This window comes from Equus quagga, chromosome 13, assembly GCF_021613505.1.
Source record: "Equus quagga isolate Etosha38 chromosome 13, UCLA_HA_Equagga_1.0, whole genome shotgun sequence".
NCBI classification, from domain to species: Eukaryota; Metazoa; Chordata; class Mammalia; order Perissodactyla; family Equidae; genus Equus; species Equus quagga.
The window spans coordinates 54,527,405-54,548,198 of NC_060279.1; the positions used below are offsets into that span (position 1 = coordinate 54,527,405).

The 20,794-nt window shown below is 37.8% G+C and overlaps 1 protein-coding gene across 6 annotated transcripts in view; it reads right to left on the bottom strand.

Annotated features, from left to right (window-relative positions):
* The window catches only part of CNOT1 (CCR4-NOT transcription complex subunit 1), a 112,995-nt gene that overhangs the window by 45,624 nt on the left and 46,577 nt on the right, over window positions 1-20,794 (bottom strand). For all 6 annotated transcript variants that reach the window (XM_046682669.1, XM_046682664.1, XM_046682670.1 and 3 more), the window contains exons 3-16: window positions 18,971-19,078; window positions 18,286-18,384; window positions 17,605-17,673; window positions 17,461-17,515; window positions 16,601-16,804; window positions 15,414-15,582; window positions 14,216-14,342; window positions 13,962-14,072; window positions 8,015-8,185; window positions 7,469-7,596; window positions 4,782-5,022; window positions 2,438-2,557; window positions 1,310-1,432; window positions 976-1,127 (exon numbers count right to left, since the gene is read on the bottom strand). In XM_046682669.1, the coding sequence (XP_046538625.1) occupies window positions 976-1,127; window positions 1,310-1,432; window positions 2,438-2,557; window positions 4,782-5,022; window positions 7,469-7,596; window positions 8,015-8,185; window positions 13,962-14,072; window positions 14,216-14,342; window positions 15,414-15,582; window positions 16,601-16,804; window positions 17,461-17,515; window positions 17,605-17,673; window positions 18,286-18,384; window positions 18,971-19,078 (1,877 nt within the window). The remainder of the gene's footprint in view (window positions 1-975; window positions 1,128-1,309; window positions 1,433-2,437; window positions 2,558-4,781; window positions 5,023-7,468; window positions 7,597-8,014; window positions 8,186-13,961; window positions 14,073-14,215; window positions 14,343-15,413; window positions 15,583-16,600; window positions 16,805-17,460; window positions 17,516-17,604; window positions 17,674-18,285; window positions 18,385-18,970; window positions 19,079-20,794) is intronic.

Genomic DNA, 20,794 nt, shown 5'->3' on the forward strand with positions numbered 1-20,794 from the left:
GATTGGCAGCAGATGTTAGCTCAGAGCTGATCTTCCTCAAAACAAACAAACAAACAAACAAAAGATGCCATATTCCCCCAAATGATCTAAAGATTCAACACAAACCTTAGCAAAATCCCAGTGGGCTTCTTTGCAAAAACTGACAAGTTGATCCTAAAAACTCATATGGAAATTCAAGGCACCCAGAGTAGACAAAACAATCTTGAAAAACAACAAAGTTGGAAGACTCAAACTTCCCAATTTCAAAACTTTTTTGTATGACTAAAAAGCTATAGTACAGGCATACTATTGCACTTCACTTTACTACAATTCCCAGATATTGCGTTTTTTTACAAAACCCTCCACCAACAAAAAGATTACCCACTGAAGGCTCAGATGATCATTAACATTTCTGAGCAAAAAAATATTTTTTGAATTAAGGTACGTACATTGTTTTATTAGATATAATGGTATTGCACACTTAATAGAACATAGTATAATGTAAACACAACTTTTACATGCACTGGAAAACCAAAAAAATTTGTGTGACTTGCTTTATTGTGGTGGTCTCGAATCAAACCTACACTGTCTCTGAGGTATGCCTGTAATCAAGACAGTATGGTACTAGCATAAGGATAATTTACAGAACAATGGAACAGAACTAAGAGCCCCAAAATAAAGCCATACATTACAAGAAACTGATTTTTTAGAAGACAATTCAAAAGGGAAAGACCAGTCTTTTCAACAAATGGTGTCAGGACAACTGAATATCCACGCGCAAAACAATAAACTTGGAACCCTATCTCACACCATATACAAAAACTTAAATGGATCTAATACGTATTTTAAGTAGTACAATACTTTGGACTTTAAAACCACTGGATTATCTAAGCTGCAGTGGCTTTTAAGCATTGAACCACTCTTCCCCAAATCAACAATTATCCATATAACCTATTTCCAGTATCGAATAGACATTTCCAAGCATGCTCTTCTTACCCTGCACAAGCTTGTAAACAGGCCAACATTGTTGCCAGAGTTTCTGGAGGAAGTTGAGCACTTTTGGGCTGATCTTTCTCTGGGGCAAGTCCACCCAAAATAGAAGGGCACCGTCTCTTTAAAAAAGTCATACATGCCTGGATAAAAGGCTCCTGAAAAACAGAAAATCTCTCAGTATATATGAAATTGATCTTAATTGCTTTTAGAGTAAAGACTAAGCACTACGACTAAAATACAGAATATAACATTTTTACTACCATTTAAAAAAGTTATTTCTTTAGCTATTTTAGCCATCAAAATTTAAAAGCAATAATAAATGGAAAATCCTGCTTACTCCATGTTCTCGAATTTTATCTGTGAGCCACTTATCAAGTTTGAGGTATTCGCGACGTGAAGCAAGTGCAGCAAGGTCAATAACAAAGGCAAATGGAGTACCATTTAGCAGCATTGACAAGGCCTATAGAAAAAGAACATTACAAACTGCAAGTCAAGCAATTAAGTAACTTTCTCTCTCTCCATCCTCTTTTCTGTTCTTTTTTTTGATTGGCACCTGAGCTAACATCTGGTACCAACCCTTTTTTTTTCCCCTTCTCCCCAAAGCCTCCCAGTACATAGTTGTGTATAGTAGTTGGAGGTCCTTCTAGTTGTGCTATGTGGGACACTGCCTCGACCTGGCCTTATGAGCCGCACCATGTCCGCACCCAGGATCGGAACTGGCAAAACCCTTGGCCTCCGAAGCTGAGTACGTGAACTTAACCACTTGGCCATGGGGCCGGCCCCCTTCTTTTCTGTTTCTTGTTTTTATTTTTAAAATTAAGTCTAAATAAAAGGCACTGCTAATATTTTGTTGGTCATAAGTTTTTAAACAGCTTAGGACAATTCAATGGTAACATGAGTCCTTACTTAAAATAAGATCATATTTCAAAGGTGAACACTTGTCTTTACCTTCAAATTAAACCTTACCCTGAGCTTCTTCAAATAACTAAACCTAAAGCAGAGCAAGACACAAAACATGAAAAATTATTCTTATCTATTTTTTAAAATCTAAACTCAGGCTTATTCTAACCTTAGCACAACTACAACACCAGTACTATGCCATCTTGTGATCAAAGACATCAGGAGTCAGACTACTTGTCAAAACATCCTGTTAATGTTAATGACATTTGCAAACAGGTTGAAACTCAACTAGTTTTTCCAAAAGCTCTATCTCACAGATTATCGCAGAAGAGGTCAATTATCACTTGCTTTAAAATAGCCTAGCCAATATCACAGCCAAACAAAATTCAATCAAACGTAAATGAAACATTTTTACATCTAAAACTACTCTCCCTCCTATCCCCTTCTACTTACAAGGCAAAATTCTAAATCTCAACTCTATAGCTAAGAGCTAGTTACATGTGAATTATTCCAAAGGCATGTATATTACATAAAAACGCTAGTTAATCTGTCCCTCCAAGCTCACCTTCAAGTCTTGGGCCACATCAAGTATTCGAGACAATTTGGCCTGGTCATACTGCTCCCCTCGCATGTACCATTCTGCCATTGCATGCATGATAAGTTGGCGGATTGAGGGAGACTGACCCTAAGAAAAGAAAAGGAGAGGTAAACAGTAATGCTAAATGTTTTGTTAGGCACTACTGCAAATGCCCACCTAATTTACTTGTTATTTTTACGTAAAATTGAGGCCTATCAGTGCAGTCGAGCCTCAAGCAGTCATTACAATGACATTGTTTATGGGAAAGCCTTCCACATCTTCCAAATAAAGCCTGTCCCTAAACCTTGGGTCATATAAGTCTGCCTATACATTTTCAAACACAAAATTAGAATAGAATATGACGTGAACATGGGAGTATATCAAGTTTATATAATTCCTTAAAATTAAACTACAAATTACTGGTCTATAAATAAAACCAGAATAGTGTAAGGTAATCATCTCTCATGTTGCACAGTGTAATGTTGTATCAGTATTTCTGGGAGTGGTGTTGGTACATTCTACATCTAACTATTTTAACAAACGAGAACGCTCATTTTTTGTAAATTATTCAATTTCTTTACACCAGAAAACAGCCTGGCTCTGAGGAATGATTTGTAGGCTTGAAGTTGAATGACATAAACAAATAGCTGGAATTTAGTGAATATTTCTCATAGAAGTAACGGCAAGGCAATTACTATTGCTGTATCTAAATCACTTGCCTGAAACTATCCTAGAGTGACGGAAGGTCCAAGTGAAACAAGTATTCAACCAGGAGTAAGGGCATGCAGCTCCTTTCAGCCTGCCCTTTTTACCTCAGCTATGGTGAGAAAGGCATAAGAAAGTCTGGGTTGCAAACTTTCTTTTTCTTTTTTTTTCAAAAGATTTTATTTTTCCTTTTTCTCCCCAAGGCTCCCCGGTACATAGTTGTGTATTTTTAGTTGTGGGTCCTTCTAGCTGTGGCATGTGGGACGCCACCTCAGCATGGTTTGATGAGTGGTGCCATGTCTGCGCCCAGAATCCAAACCTGGGAAACCCTGGGCTGCCGAAGCAGAGTGCGCGAACTTAATCACTCGGCCACAGGGCCACAGTCTGCAAACTTTTGGTTAAATGTTTGTCAAATATTCTGTAAACTATAAGTCTACCGTGTGATCTGAGTCTCCAGAAACGGAGGAGGGCTGACTGAATGGCTTGAAACTAAGGCTAAGGTTTTTCATTTTTAGTCTTACTTGATTTTTTAAGCACTTTTATATAATGTAAATTACTCTAAGAAGGATTAAAGAAAAAAGTAATCAAAAAAAGCACTTGATGTAAAGGGGAAAATGACTTTTTCTTTTTTCGCTGAGAAAGATTCGCCCTGAGCTCACATCTGTTGCCAAGCCAATCTCCCTCTTTTTCCCCCTCCCCAAAGCCCTAGTACTTAAGTTGTATATTTTAGTTCTAAGTCCTTCTAGTTCTTCTACGTGAGCCACCACCACAGCATGGCTACTGACAGACAAGCAGTGTAGTGCTGCACCTGAGAACCAAACCCGGGCCAATCACAAAGCGTGCCAATCTTTAACCACTAGGCCATGAGGGCTGGCTCAAATGCCTCCTTTTTCTTTTTTTGGTGAGGAAGATTTGCCCCAAGCTAACATTCATGCCAATCTTCCTCTATTTTGTATGTGGGATACCTACACAACATGGCTGATCAGTGGAGTAGGGCTGTGTCCAGGATCTGAACCCGAGAACCCAAGCCGCCAAAGCAGAGTGCATGGAACTTTAACCACTCAGCCACGGGGCCAGACTGCAACTGATTTTTCTTAAACCTTCTGCATTTGTTATTATTAAAAATGTAGGCTATTGGGGGGGGGGGGGGGCAGAGATCAATAGATAAAAGAATATTTACTTCTCAAACACATTTTACAAAATTGGGGGGGGAGCACAAGGGCTTGAAATGCTTTTCAGTAGAAATAAAAATAAAGCTGAAATGCTGGATTTGGATAAAACAGGAAATAATGCCAAATAAATTGATTTGTGATCTTTTCTGATTTACTGTTAAAAAGTGACATGAGTACCCTCTAGTCCCATGATAAATGATTAAACTACTTACTGCTTTCAAAAGGATACTGGTGCCTTAGCATCACAGAGCTTTCATAACACTGAATTTTTTAAAAATTGTCTTGCCTCCTTTCAAGTTTTACACTTTAATACCCACATGATGCTAAAACATAAAATAAGCTTTATGGAAATGTGATTTTTCCAGAGAGTCAGAATTCCAAGATTGACAATTTCTCTAGTTGAGCATCCTCCAAAGAATGTCAATTATCAAGATGAAGAAATGGTCATGTCTTACCTGCCCATGCCATGCATAGTGCAAAATAATAGCAGAGTTAGGATGGTTTCCAAGGAAAATTGGCATCAAAGTGGAGATGAGTTCATGGCGCAACGTGTGCCAGGAGGTGTTGATTTGTAGTAAGGCCAATACCAGCATATCTGGACAGTGTTTGATAGGGAAGCTGAAGAGCTGTTTGACTTGTTCATATTGACCCACCTCTGCGAGTCTTAGCAGAGATTCAATCAAATCCAAGCTCTTCCTAACAAGAATGGAAGTAAGGTACTTTATGAATGAAAATATAAGCACACAAAATTCATTTTCCAAATAAGTGATACTGGCTATCAGAACAAAACCAAGTTGTTGTCATCTTTTAATATTTGAAAAATATTTAGATTGGTGGTATTCATCTCAAAAAGATACACTACTAAGCTTTCAGATTAATTTCAAAGGCAGTCCAAATTGACAGAATAAGTGATGAAGGAGAGGGGACTCTACTAACCATTTGCAAAATCATGGATCCTCCTTACCAAAAGGATATCATCAAAGATTTTTGATCAGTGCGAAAAATAGAAACAAATAACCTCAGAGTTTAGGAATAGTCAAAAACCCAAAACATAAACATAGACATAATTTACACAAGAAAAATTCTACATAAAAATACATCCTGAACACTTACTTTAGTGATGCAAAGTCTGAATTTAGGTGCCTCTTGATGTTATGCAAGTTTAGAAGTCCACAACACTCTCTATGAATTATTCTTGCCCCAAGAAGCTGAACGTAGTTGTCTTTAAGCAAGCCTCAAGATCTTACTTTACCCTTAGACTACAAAAACTATGTGGATAAAGATCAAATTAAACTCCATGAGGAAATGGATACCCCATACCACAGGGAAGACTAGAGGATAAATTATCCATTTTCTCCAACAAATCAATGGCAAAAATTAAAAAAAGAGAGAGAGAGGGAGAAGGAAGACTTACAGAATAAAAAACTATGTGGGCCTTGTCCAGACTCTCAATCATATAAACTGTTAAAAGACATTTTTGAGATAATTAGGGAAACTTCAAAGTACAGCTAAATTAAGGAATTGTTAAATGCGACATATTTAAGTTTTATAAAACAAAAAGAGGCTGACAATTTATTAAAAAACAAAAACAAAACTACTGCTGTCACATTAGACTTAACAGGGCAAAAAAAAAAAAATCCCCAAAAGACAAAAGGTTAACCAAGCCTGCAGATCCAATGTTGGCTAGCAGCTAGGAAAAGGACATACTTGAGAACAAACCACTGGCGTCCATCAGTCTTTCACAACAGGGATCAGCAAACTACACCCAACAGGCCAAACACCACTCACTGCCTGCATTTGTAAATAATGTTTTGCTGGAACATAGTCACACCCATATTTTATTATGCTACAATAAGAGTGTTAAGTAATTGCTAAATGCAGAGACCATCTGGCCACAGAGCAAGATGTTAACTATGATTTATTTTTTTATTTTTGGCTGAGGAAGATCTGCCCTGAGCATTTGTTGTCAATCTTCTTCTTTTTGTATGTGAGCCACCACCACAGCATGGTCACTGACAGATGAGTGATGTGATTCTGTGCCCAGGAAGCAAATCTGGGCCACTGAAGTGGAGCATGCAGTACTTAACCACTAGGACACTGGGGCTGGACCTAACTAACACTTTACAGAAAAAGCTTACCATCCCTTGTTTTAGAAAATCTGGGGCCGGCCCAGTGGGGCAGCGGTTAAGTTAGCACGTTCCGCTTCTCAGTGGCCCAGGGTTCGCCGGTTCGGATCCCGGGTGCGGACATGGCACCGCTTGGCACGCCATGCTGTGGTAGGTGTCCCACGTATAAAGTAGAGGAAGATGGGCACGATGTTAGCTCAGGGCCAGGCTTCCTCAGCAAAAAAGAGTAGGACTGGCAGTAGTTAGCTCAGGGCTAATCTTCCTCAAAAAAAAAACAAAAAACAAAAAGAAAAAAAGAAAAAGAAAATGTGGCAACACCTAAAGGGCTTCAAATTGCCCTAAAACTACCACCCACACACAAAAACACAAAGATGATAAATTGTTCCACGTTAGAAAAGCATCCCAGGAGAGTGTGGTTGCAGAAAAAATGGAGAAAACATTAGAAAGTAGATGCTTTGGGGGATAGATCCAACCTATGCCCCATTCCCTATAGCAATGTGTCTGTATTTCAACAGCGATGGAAGTACTTTCACCTTCCTTACCTCACATCCCCAGAGAGGAGTGACTTGAGTTCCAGGAGAAACCTACTTGGCCAGAGCCAGAGCCTCCCTCAGCAATTTGGAATTAGAACTCACAGAAACTAGATAATTTAGCTGAAAGCATTAGATTTCATAGGTTGGCCATCTTGAGCTACTTACAAAGGAAAAGAAAGAAAGCAAATCTACAGGGAGAAGAAAGGGATCTAACAGTAAGAAGTATGAATCTCCTTTCAATATTCAATAGTTTCAGAAAATACCTAATGTCAGAACTTAGAAGAGATGTAACTATCTACTGATAGGGAGACTAAAACTAGATTTTTATCCACCAACACCCCTCTACAAAAATTTAAGGTAAGTAGACTCCCTAAAAATACTGTTTCATTTAAACCTTTTAACTATTTAGTTGCTCATTATTAAATTTATATTTCAAAAAAGGAGAAGTGATCCTTTCAAGAAAAGCTAGATGAGAGTGCTTACCATGTGGCAATTTCTCGATTGTCATCCTCTGGTGGTGCTTTCAGAATATCAGTGGCAACAGTATGACAGGGATAGTCAGCAAAACAGAAGATCTCTGGATTTATAAGGGAATACTGAATGAAGGAGAGCTGAAAGAAGAGGAAAAAGTCTTTACCACCACAAATGACCGAATGCTATAAAAATTTAAAACATTTTCATTAGGTTAATCTCAATCCTAAGGTTATTAGAATGACAATTTCCCTTTACAATCTTAATTATTTGCTCTTTGAAAAGCACAGACAATTCTGACAAGCGTAAGGTACATGATGAGACTGCCTTGGAGACAAATATCACTCAATTATTGGGAAAACAGTTTGCTACTCTTCAACTCAGTTTGGTATTAAAATATGATAATCTTCATCCAAATTTATGACAGTAGCTGCTTTTCTGAGCTACATAAAACACATTCCACTTTAAAAGAACGTTTTAATCAATAGACAGATGACACTATATAAGGACCAAGTAATTATTTTATTCCCCTTCTGTAGCTAAATATCATTCATTTACCTGGCCTTCAGCATGTTTCCAAGGTCTATATATGAGGTCTACTGGGAATACTTCCATACCCAGACCCCTCTGAATGCCATAAACCACATTATGAAGTCCTTTACTGTCACGAATTTGAAATCCAGGATGGTCCAGTTCATAAGTTACTTCCTTGAAATTCAAACTCGGGTTCTAAAAAAGAAAAGCATATTGAAATTTAATGAACAAAAGTGTACATATTCTGATACTTTATCCAAGGAGCCAACTTAAATTTGAAGTTCAATGAAGATGTTCTAATTATAAACTCAAAATCATCTGAATATTTCTGGCATTTCCAAAGAAACTTAAAAAAGACAAATTCTTAATATTCAAAATAAACTGGCTCTACTAGCAAGGTACTCCACTTTTTCATTTCATGACACATTTCTGAACATGTGAGTATGTAAACGCGAACTGTCTCCTCCCCTCCTTAGTTCAATGAACACTCCCATCTCAATATAGCAAATAAATAACTCCTCACTCAGTGTGCCGTCTTTACACCAAGATTCTACCAGCAAAGAAAAAAGTGGCAAAAATGAATTACCCCAAACATCATTCTTTTCCTTTTTTTTTTTTTAATTTTATTTCTCCTTTTTCTCCCCAAAGGCCCCTGGTACATAGTTGTGTATTTTTAGTTGTGGGTCCTTCTAGTTGCAGCATGTGGGACGTCACCTCAGCATGTCCTGATGAGTGGCACCATGTCCTTGCCCAGGATCCGAACTGGCAGAACCTCAGCCTCCGAAGTGAAGCACGCAAACTTAACTCGGCCACAGGGCTGGCCCCCAAACATCATTCTTTTTTTTTGTTTAAAGACTGGCACCTGAGCTAACATCTGTTGTCAATCTATTTTTTTTCCCTTTCTTCTCCCCAAAGCCCCCCAGTACAATAGTTCTGTATCCTAGTTCTAGGTCCTTCTAGCTGTGCTATGCGAGTGGCCGTGTCAGTGTGGCCTGACAAGTGGTGCCATGTTCATGCCCAGGATCCGAACAGGGAAACCCTGGGCCGCCAAAGTGGAGTACATGAACTTAACCACCTGGCCACGAGGCCAGCCCCCAAAACATCATTTTTTTTTTATTATTGAGTTATTGATAGGTTACAATCTTGTAAAATTTCAGTTGTACATTAATGTTTGTCAGTCATGTTGTAGGTGTACCACTTCACCCTTTGTACCCACCCCCCACCCCACCTTTCCCCTGGTATCCACTAAACTGTTCTTAGTCCATAATTTCAAATTCCTCATATGAGTGGAGTCATACACAGATTATCCTTCTCTCACTGGCTTATTTCACTTAACATAATTCTCTCAAGGTCCATCCATGTTATTGCAAATGGAATGATTCTGTTCTGTTTTGCAGCTGAGTAGTATTCCATTGTATATATGTACCACATCTTCTTTATCCATTCGTCTGTTGCTGGACACTTAGGTTGCTTCCACGTCTTGGCTATTGTAAACAGTGTGCAATAAACATTGGGGTGCATAGGACTTTTGGGATTGCTGACTTCAAGCTCTTTGGATAAATACCCAGTAGTGGGATGGCTGGATCATATGGTAGTTCTATTTTTAATTTTTTGAGGAATCTCCATACTGCAAAACATCATTCTTAATCAACTAAAGATCTCCCCTAAAAGCATCACAATGTATGCATCAGGAAAAGTGGTCTAGAATCTTTACATCACAATTACTGAAAATTCCATTCAAAAAAATTTCTATGGAAAGTATTTAAAAAAAAAACAGTACAAGACTCCTTGAAAAGAAACACAAAGCAAGGGAAACAAGTTTACAGAAGATAGGTTACCAAACACTCTGCATAAAACATTAAGTTTATTAAACGCTTGGAAGGAAAACGGCTGTGCACACATTGTATTTAAATCTCCAACCAAAGCATCATGGCCACTTTAGTTTTGCTCCATAGTGACTCCTTTCAAGCCATAAAAACTTTAATGCTTGCTTTGTATAAAGAACAAACCTAAATGGGGTATTCACTTTAAAGTAACAAGAACATTCAGAAAATAAGATTTCTTCTTTCTAAAATTCATTTCAAGGACTGAGTGTGACAGAACTATAAATGTGCTATTGAAAATAGCATTACCCATTGGATAAAGAAGATGTGGTATATATACACAATGGAATACTACTCAGCCAAAAAAAAAGACGAAATTGGCCCATTCACAACAACGTGGATGGACCTCGAGGGCATTATGTTAAGCGAAATAAGTCAGTCAGAGAAAGACGAACTCTATATGACTCCACTCATAGGTGGAAATTAGTATATTGAGAAGGAGATCTGATCGGTGCTTACCAGGGAAAAGGGGGGGTGGGGGGAGGGTACGGAGGGGGAAGTGGTGTACCCACAACATGACTAACAAAAATGTACAACTGAAATCTCACAAGGTTGTAATCTATCATAACATTAATAAAAATAAATAAATAAATAAATGATCATATAAGGATCAAAAAAAAAAAAAGAAAATAGCATTACCCTAGAAAGAGACAAGACAGAGGGTTTCCTCATCTAGTTCTTGGTGGGCAATGGAAAAAGAAAATTCTGATCCAATGTGAATCTGAAATGGTCCTTTGCTCTCTACATACAAAAAATGTACAGAAAACTCTAATATACGAGAGGAAAAACACGAAAAGGAGAGAGGTTACTGATTCAATTGTTCCATCCCAAAGCACAAGCACTCAATTTATAGCCTTTCATACTCTCTGAAATAAAAAACAAAATAGGTTCAGACAACATGAATACCATCCTTGTCCACCATTTTTTAAAAAAGAGTATTTTCAACATGGCAATAAAATGCAAAGATAAAATTATTGAGTGAAAAGGGCATGTTTTCTCTTTTGCAAGACAACCACAGGATAAATACAAAATACTAACTGGTTATCTGTCAGTGATGAAACTGTGGTTTTATTTTACTTTTCTTTCTTTTCAACTTTCCAAGTTTTCTGCCATGATCATGTATTATTTTTTTCCTCTCCATTACTAAATGGAGAAGGGGGGTGATGAAAGGGATAAAGGGGCACATGTGTACAGTGATGGATGTAATTTTAATTAGTCTTTCGGTAGTGAACATGGTAATAGTCTACACAGAAATCAAAATATGATGTACACCTGAAATTTATATAATGTTATAAACCAATGAGAACTCAATTTAAAAAAGTGAATAACTAATTTTTTTTTAAAACAGGAGAATAGGTTTGAAGACCACAAATCCATCTACTTATTGAGAAAAATAAAGAAATCCCATGGAAGAAGAAACATAGTTAACATGTCCATACCACCAGAAGCAATCTACAGATTCAACGCAATCCCAATCAGAATCCCAATGACATTCTTCACAGAAATAGAACAAAGAATCCTAAAATTCATATGAGGCAACAAAAGACCCCATATAGGTAAAGCAATACTGAGCAAAAAGAACAAAGCTGGTGGCATCACAATCTGACTTCAAAACATACTACAAAGCTATAGTAATCAAAACAGCATGGGGGCCAGCCCAGTGGCGCAGTGGTTAAGTTCGCACATTCTGCTTTGGCGGCCAGGGGTTAGCCGGTTCGGGTTCCGTGCAGGGCCCTATCCACTGCTTATCAAGCCATGCTGTGGCAGGAGTCCCACATATAAAGTAGAGGAAGATGGTCACAGATGTTAGCTCAGGGCCAATGTTCCTCAGCAAAAAGAGGAAGATTGGCGGTGGATGTTAGCTCAGGGCTAATCTTTCTAAAAAAGAAGAAAAAGGAAAAAGAAAAAAAATACAAAAACAGCATAGTACTGTCACAAAAACAGACACACGGATCAATGGAACAGAACTGAAAGAACAGAAATAAAACCACACATCTATGGACAGTTAATCTTTGACAAATGAGCCTAAAACATAACAGTGGAGAAAGGAAAGTCTATGCAATAAATGCTGTTGCAAAAACTGGACAGCCACAAGCAAAACAATGAAAGTAGACCATTATCTTGCACCATACACAAAAATTAACTCAAAATGGATTAAAGATTTGAATCTGAGACCTGAAACCATAAAACTCCTAAAAAAAATATACACAGTACACACTTTGACATTGGTCTTAGCAACATCTTTTCGAATACCATGTCTACTTGGGCAAGGGAAACAAAAGAAAAAGTTAAATGGGACTACATCAGACTAAAAATAAAAAGCTTCTGCAAAGCAAAGGAAATCGTGAACAAAATGAAAAGACAATCCACCAACCAAGAGAAAATATTTGTAAATCATTTATCAGACAAGGGGTTGATCTCCAAAATATATAAACAACTCTTACAACTCAATAAAAAAGAAAAAACCAAACCACCCAATCAAAAAATGGGAATAGGATACGAAGAGACATTTCTCCAAAGAAGATATACAGATGGCCAATAGGCACATGAAAAGATGTTCAACATCACTAATCAGGGAAATGCAAATCAAAACCACACTAAGATATCACCTTACACCTGTTAGAATGGCTATAATCACCAAGACAAAAAATAACACATGCTGGAGAAGTTGTGGAGAAAAGGGAACCCTCATACACTGCTGGTGGGAATGCAAACTGGTGCCGTCACTACAGAAAAGAATATAGAGATTTCTCAAAAAATTAAAAATAGAAATACCATATGACCCAGCTATACCACTACCAGATATTTATCCAAAGAACATGAAATCAACAATACAAAGAGACTTACGCACCCCTATGTTCCTTGCAGCATTATTCACAATAGCCAATACATGGAAGCAACCCAATGACCATCAACCGATGAGTGAATAAAGATGTGGTATGTGTATATACACACACACACACACACACACAAACACACACAAAACACGGAATACTACTCAGCCACAAAAAAGGACAAAATCATTCCATTTGCAAAAACATGGATGCAGATTGAGGGAATTACGTTAAGCAAAATAAGCCAGACAGAGACAAACAAAACACTGTATGATTTTACTCACGGGTGAAAGATGGACAAAGAGAACTCTTTCATGGTTACCAGATGGAAGGGGGGTGTGGGGTGGGCACAAAGGGTGAAGGGGCACACTTATATGGTGACGGACAATAATGTACAACTGAAATTTCAGTGTTCTAAACTATCATAACCTCCATCAAAAAAAAAAAAAGGAAAAAGAAATCCCATTGATGTTGTTAGCAGTAAGGTTATATAAAGAACAGCATTATTCTCTGTAACTCAATTTTACCTGTAAGTTACAAATGTGCAAAACTAAAAATGAGCAACAGAATAGATATATGACCTGATACCTAATAAGTATGTTGTATGTATATGTAGTCTTTACTCTAATGTTGTATTTTGTTCCTTGACACTTTATGAACAAGACTGAAAATATTACATCTTCACTCCACTATTCTCCCACTGACTAAATTTCATTGCTCTCTCTTAATATCTAAAAGTTTCATTCTTTTATGTTTTATGTAAGCATTTCAACATTTCAGGGGAGGTACTTTGTTTATCTGGGAGCCAATTATTTATTTTGTGGATATTCCAGAAATGGAAATATCAACTAATGATTTTTATTATCCTTATCCACCCATAAACAAGGTGAGCAGGATTCTTGCTGCATCTTCCAGAGAACATTCAAAAGGCCTCCTTTCTCCTCAATCTTTACTTTGCAACAAATTCGTCCCTCCAAATAAAACCACACACCAACAACTGAACAAATCGCCTCAGCAGTCCCACTCAGAACTACAGAGAAACAACTCCTAATGAATAAAACTGGAATTTGATTAGGTACTATTTTGAGTGCTTAATTATCTCAGACACTTCATTACTTGTGATCCAATGAAGTTGAAAATTATACAACACTGTTGGTCTCATTCAGCTGGGTATTTTTATCCATTAAAATTTACCTTCTTTGAGCTACATTATACTAACATCAAGAATATAAAAACATGATTACATGTACTCACCAGTTCTTTGAGAACATCAATCAACACTTCTACATTCCATGTGTGTGCCTGTGCTCCATCACTTTTATCTTTTCCATCACTCCAAATACCACTGCCAGGAGCAGAGATACTCTGTAGAAGTAAAATTTGAATTAAACTCAACAACTTAATGTGTTCAGCTCTGGTTGGTAGAACAATCAATCATACCGTAATTTAATAAATTAAGAGGGCAGGACATTAATTCACATTGTAAAACAGCTGACTTCTATACTTACCTGTAAAGGAATTCCGTCTGTTAATCCTGAATGAGTTCGTGCCATCATTCCCAAAACCCTTGCAACCTGGGCAGCTGTGACCTCCCGAACACCAAATTGCATGATTATATTGCGACATTCTTCAATACTGAAACAGAAATTTAACTTCAGAAAAACACTACCACCGTCAATATCAAGGTTAAGATATGCTAATATAAAATGAGCACTTGAATGAAATCCAGAGTTTCACTAATAGAGACAGGGTAATAAGTTTCATTTCTTGTCACTTTTATATAGCTAAGAATGTAAAAAACCACCTACTTAACTAAGAAAATGGAAAAAGTTTAAAAGACCAATGGAAGAAACTATGAGCCAAGAGTAATGATATTTCTCACAAAGACATAAAGTTATTCTCCTCAATCTTCAATATGAATCAAATTACTCTTTAAAATACTGACATTTAAGGTGAGGGCAACTATTCTGGTATGTACAAAGACTTGAAAATGCACCCTAACTTTTTCACTTTGCATCCTGCAGCTTAATTTAATAAAAGTTTTACAGGGGGCACATACACACACCCACAAATACACTTGCAACCAGAGTGGAAAGGTGGCTTATACAAGAGTTTTAAAAACATTAAAAGTTACACTTAAATTCAAAGCAAAGGTACACTAATGCCTTTAATAACTTACTCTCAGAAAAATATTAACAATGCACTTTATCACAGTCACAAGTGCTACGAACATAGGGCAAAACAATTTCCTTTGGTGCCCCTGGAGGGTATGAAAAATATGCAAGAGACAGGATATAAAAAAGGCAGAAAAGGGAGTTTATAGAAGATGGAGGTAAAGTGAGGAAACTGAGAGTGGTGGCAGGGAGGAGAATAATTAGACACATCAGGTGGGAAACGATACAAGTTCCAACAACACTTGAGTCAGTGCTCTCTCTTCTCCAAAAGCTAAAATGCCTATCCTGGCAACTAGGCCAGGAACTCCCTGATTCCTAAATCTGAGAAACCAGGGTGGGCAAAGAGAGAGAAATTTAGCCTCTAGGATATTTACAGCTGCCACCAAAACTAATATGTGGAAGATTAAATTCAGAAGCAAAATTCTTCAAAGGCAAAGATGATAACACACTAAGGAATCTTAGGAACTTGCTTTAAAGAATCACATTGTGTTTGGCACAAGAGTAACCAGAAGTTTAATTTCTTGCTACTAACCTTGCACAAAAGCCATAGCCTACTTCTTGCATGAAATCAGCCAAAGAGCTCTCCATCATGGTTTTAGCTACCCCTCCAGAATCAGGCAGGATCCTGTCCATTAGAATGTCCCGTTTTTCAGGGTATAAAAGTGGTGCAAGCACCACGGGACAGCGTTCCTGAGGAAAATCTGAAGGAGGAAAAAAGATTACAATTGATTAAAAACAAACTATCCTCTTTTACTCTCTTTAAAAGCCCCTCAAACCTGAGTCTTCCACAAGTTCATATTCAAAGCAAAGTTTATTCAGTTTTTTCCAATCCAGCTAGCCCAAGTTATGACTTCAACACCAATTCCGAAATTTGAATGTTTTTATATCATAAAAATTGCTCATGAGTATATTTTTAACTTTTTATATTAGAATCCCAGGATCTATTAACCAATTCACACCCTAAATATTACTTTAAATTTTCACAATAGGGCTGTCAATTCTCATACAAGGAAGGCATCAAAAACCAACAGAATATCAGTATAGGGGCTGGCCCTGTGGCCGAGTGGTTAAGCTGATGCACTCCACTTCGGTGGCCTAGGGTTTCACTGGTTCAGATCCTGGGCGCGGACATGGCACCACTCATCATGCCATGCTCAGGCGGCGTCCCACATGCCACAACTAGAAGGCCCCACAACTAAAACTATACAACTATGTACGGCAGGGGGGAGGTTTGGGGAGAGAAAGGAAAAATAAAATCTTAAAAAAAAAAAAAAAAAAAAAGACTACTTCTATCTCTAAAAGAAGGATCAGAGGAATGAAGAACGGCAATAATAGAACCAGAAGTTATTTTAGGAATAATGCCAATAGCCAAGGAAGTAAAGTGGGTATATCAACAGTGATTAATTTTTTAACTAAAAAAGCATGCCACAATAATGTAGTCTCTGTTTCCCTATGGGGGCAAAAAAAAAAAGACTACACGGAAAATCTTAACTGAGATTTTATTTATATTACAAGATTACAGGTGAAGTTATATTCATTTTATGCCTTTTCTATAATGAGGCTTTTATCACTTTCATATTTTAAGTTATAAACTACTCTTTCTTAAAAGATTACCAACTTAAGAACAGAAAGGTAAATCACTGTCTTCACTTATATTCTAAAATCCTTTTGTCATATGTTTTGTGTTTACCCAAAGAAAAAACTTTTATACTCCTTTACCTCTGCGCAGCGTCTTAAGAAAAGCGTCTATCTGTTCCTGTCCAACTCCAAAGGCTCCCTTCTGCCCAAAAAGGAGATGGGAGAGGAGGAGGTGTAGGACCTCTATTGCAATATCTTGGAAGCCACCTTCTTGATTTCCACTGACGTCTGCGTCAATGTAAGAACGCAGAAGATCTGGAAGCTTCTGTTTGATAAACTGGGCAGCTAGAAACCAGGTAAACCAAAAACCACAAGTTATTTTTGAACCAGAATGGGTAAAACGTCACATAACATCCAAATATAGACGATAATCATTCTCATCCACCAACTCACCATTCACCCTCTAATGTTTTCATAGCTTTAGCTGGTAGGTATAAACTAAGAGACCAATTGCCAGGGGCTGGGGGGAGGTGGGAGGGGGAAATGGAGAGTTAATCAATGAGTAAAGTGTTTCAGTTTTGCAAGATGAAGCTCCAGACATCTGTTACACAACAATGTGAACACAGTTAACACTACTGAACCATACACTCAAAAAAATTATAAAGGTAAAGCTTACATTATGTGTTTTTATCATACATACATAAGAGAGACCAAAAGAAGATAATCTTAGATTATCTTACTCTCTGAATCTAAGCTATGGAGTCTCAAGATTCAAAAACCCATGGACGTTACAAAGAGAACTAATTGGTGGTTACCAGGGGAACGAGGGGGTAGGGGAGGGCACTAGGGGTGAAGTGGTGTACCTACAACACAACTAATAATGATGTACAACTGTAATTTTACAAGGTTGTTAACTATCATAATCTTAATTAAAAAAAAAAAACCACGGATGTTAAAGAATCTAACTTCACTATAGGATCTGTGGGGTAAAAGAAACTTACCGAAACCTCTGAGATCTGAGCTGGAAGAATTCAAGAGGGCAAGGCCAAAAATTACCTGAAACAAGAAGGATTAGATTGACCAAAGAGTCAAACAGCTGTTTTTGATTCTAATTTTGCCTAGATCTCTTTTCTTGAATCACTTACCTCTTGTACTTTGCTTAACTTGAGAACTTTACTCAGCTGGGCAAATAAGTGGGGTGCAGGCTTTAAACTCTGAAACAAAACAAACTTTATTTTAAAACAAGAACTTACAATTTTCAAAAAGTTTATAAAAGCATCTGTTCATCCAATTTTGGTGCTACATAGGAGTGACATAAATCTGTAGTGCTGCTAGAAACAACACATCATGTCCTAGAACCGAAGACTGACAAGCTTAAGCTTCACAGAATCTGGTTTTAGTAAGATTCTATTTATCAAACTGTCTTGATTTTACTGGAAACTACAAAAATCCCAAAATAACTACTTGAAATTTTAAAATTAAAACATGATACTATGAGGGGCTGGCCCCGTGGCCGAGTGGTTAAGTTCACGCGCTCCGCTGCAGGCGGCCCAGTGTTTCGTTAGTTCGAATCCTGGGTGCGGACATGGCACTGCTCATAAGACCACGCTGAGGCAGCGTCCCACATGCCACAACTAGAAGAACCCACAACGAAGAATACACAACTATGTACCGGGGGACTTTGGGGAGAAAAAGGAAAAAAAATAAAATCTTTAAAAAAACAAAAACAAAAACATGATACTATGAGATAAAGGTTTAAGATCTTTTTAGAAAGCCTAGTTAAAGATCACTTTCTTAGGACTACTAAAGATAAAAACAATACCAACCTTCTGATAGTGCAATGGATTATCAATGGCATAGGACAGCGTCGAGATAAAGTTTGGCTTTGTAATCAGTGACGCACACTCCTGAATCAGAAACTGGGTCTTAAAAAATAAAAGATGAATTTTCATTAGCACTAAGTCATATTCTTGCATACACAGAATTAGAGGTACTCATAACAACATTAAAGTGCAATCCAATTTTGTATACTGTTTCTACACGATCAAAACTAGCTCTTGAAAAAACCCATTTAAACTACTTAAAGTCTATTTGCAGCAAGTGTTAAACCAAAACTTCTACAGAACAGAGTCCATTGACAAGGTAACCATAAGGAATAATATCATGATAAACTGTTCCCAGATTGAGAATCAAGCCAAAGAAACTCAATCTATGACAAGAGAGTCCCTTCTCTGCCTTACTTACTTGTCAAGCAGGACTTCCCACATTCCTGCTTCCTTCAGGCAGGCCTGATGCCCAGCTCTCTAAGCCTCAACTAGGGAGCTGTAATGGTTTGCATCCAGGCAGAAGGGAAGGACAAAAAACGGAAAAGTCCCAATACCTTTCAGCCATTCAGCTAAGATTATTTCTGGATGCTATTTGTATGTGTTGTTTGCTACACATTATGACCAAAATGCAATTCATTGAACGATTAGATCTAAGTGAACATACACTCTGTAAGCCCCCAAATACCTGATGAAAATCTTTGCCACTGCTTTTACCATCGCCACTGAAATCCACATGCGAAAATAGGCAGCGTAGTAAATGCCTGTCTGCCTCAGGGCCGTGCCGATTCACAATCTAAATTAAAGATGAAAAAATATGAGTTTGTAGTCAATATTAAGGGAGATTAAAAAAAAAAAAATCAACCTCTAAGGCAAAATCCCAACTCACATTAATTGTTCGCTTTGGATTAAGTGTTATAGGAATTAATGAGATGGAGGTAGCAATACTTTATAATTAAATATTTTTTAAATGTTTCCTACAGTCACTGGCAGGAAGGATGGAAGAAAAACTACCCGTAATTACTCCATAGATGTGCTTTGGTCAACATCTACACAAAAAAAATGACGTAGTAAGAACACAATTTTTTTTTTAAGTTCTAAGGCAACAATTTTATAACAAACTGCACACACAAGAGCATCACCTTTTCTATGCATTAATTTTACTTTAAAAATGTAACTTCAGGGGCTGGCCCCATGGCCAAGTGGTTAAGTTCATGCGTTCTGCTGCAGTGGCCCAGGGTTTCGCCAGTTTGGATCCTGGGCATGACACCGCTTGTCAGGCCACACTGACGTGGCATCCCACATGCCACAACTAGAAGGACCCACAACTAAAATATGCAACTGTGTACCAGTGGGCTTTGGGGAAAAAAAAGAAAAAGAAAATCTTTAAAAAAAAAAAAGTAACTTCAAGGGCCAGCCCCGTGGTCTAGTGGTTAAGTTCCACGTGCTCCACTTTGGTGGCCCGGGTTTAGTTCCCTGCACGGAGGTCTAAAACACTCGGTGGCGGCCATGCTGTCACGGTGACTCACATACAAAAGAGAGGAAGACTGGCACAGCTGTTAGCTCAGGGCCAATCTTCCTCAAGCAAAAAGAGGAAGATTGGCAAGAGAAGTCTGCTCAGGGCAACCGTTTCTCAGAAAAAAAAAAAAAAAAAAAAAAAAGAGTAACCTGAAATCTAACACAATTGTGACTCATTGCAATAACCTCCAAGGCAAGGCCCTAAAGGAAACAGTATGATTTCAGTACTGTAGATGCTACCCCACGCGCCACTAGTTTCTTGGTGTTTCTCAAAATTACCAGTGTTTGTACTTGCTATTTCCTATACAAGAAAGCTGCAAATATCTACACATGGTTTGCTCTTACTTCCTTTAGGTTTCTGCTCTCAAGTCACCTCATCAGTGAGGCCTTTCATAACTACCCTCCCAAAAACAGCAACACGACCTGACCCATCATCACCTATTACCCTGCTTTACTTTTCTCCATAGCACTTATCACCACCTGATAATTTATTTTCCACGTCCTTCACTAGATTTTTAAGTTGCATGAGAAGAGGGAATTCATGTAGTTGTGTTGACTTCCTCACATCTAGTCTACAAAAGAGCTTAGCACATTGTATGTGGAGAGTAATCACTTGCTTATTAAATGCTACATTATAAATAATAAATATTTAACTACCTACTTTAGACTAGATATGGTACCGAGCTTTCTCAGTTTAATCTTCAACAACTCTGCCAAAACTTACTCCCATTTTATAGATGAGGAGGTGAACACTTAAAACAGATTCCAGCAGCCTAAAATCCACTAGTGTATGAGTCGAGGAGGAAGGATTCATAGCCCACCTCCAAAGCCTACAGTCTCTCGACTGTATCATAATAATAAAGTGACAGCTGGCTAAGTTAACTTATTTCAGTTTCAGTTTTCCCCATCCAGAAAGTGTGGTAGTTAAGTAAGACCAATTTTCACACTGTCCCACAAACATCTAAAAGTTAAAATCTAGGGGCCGGCCCAGCGG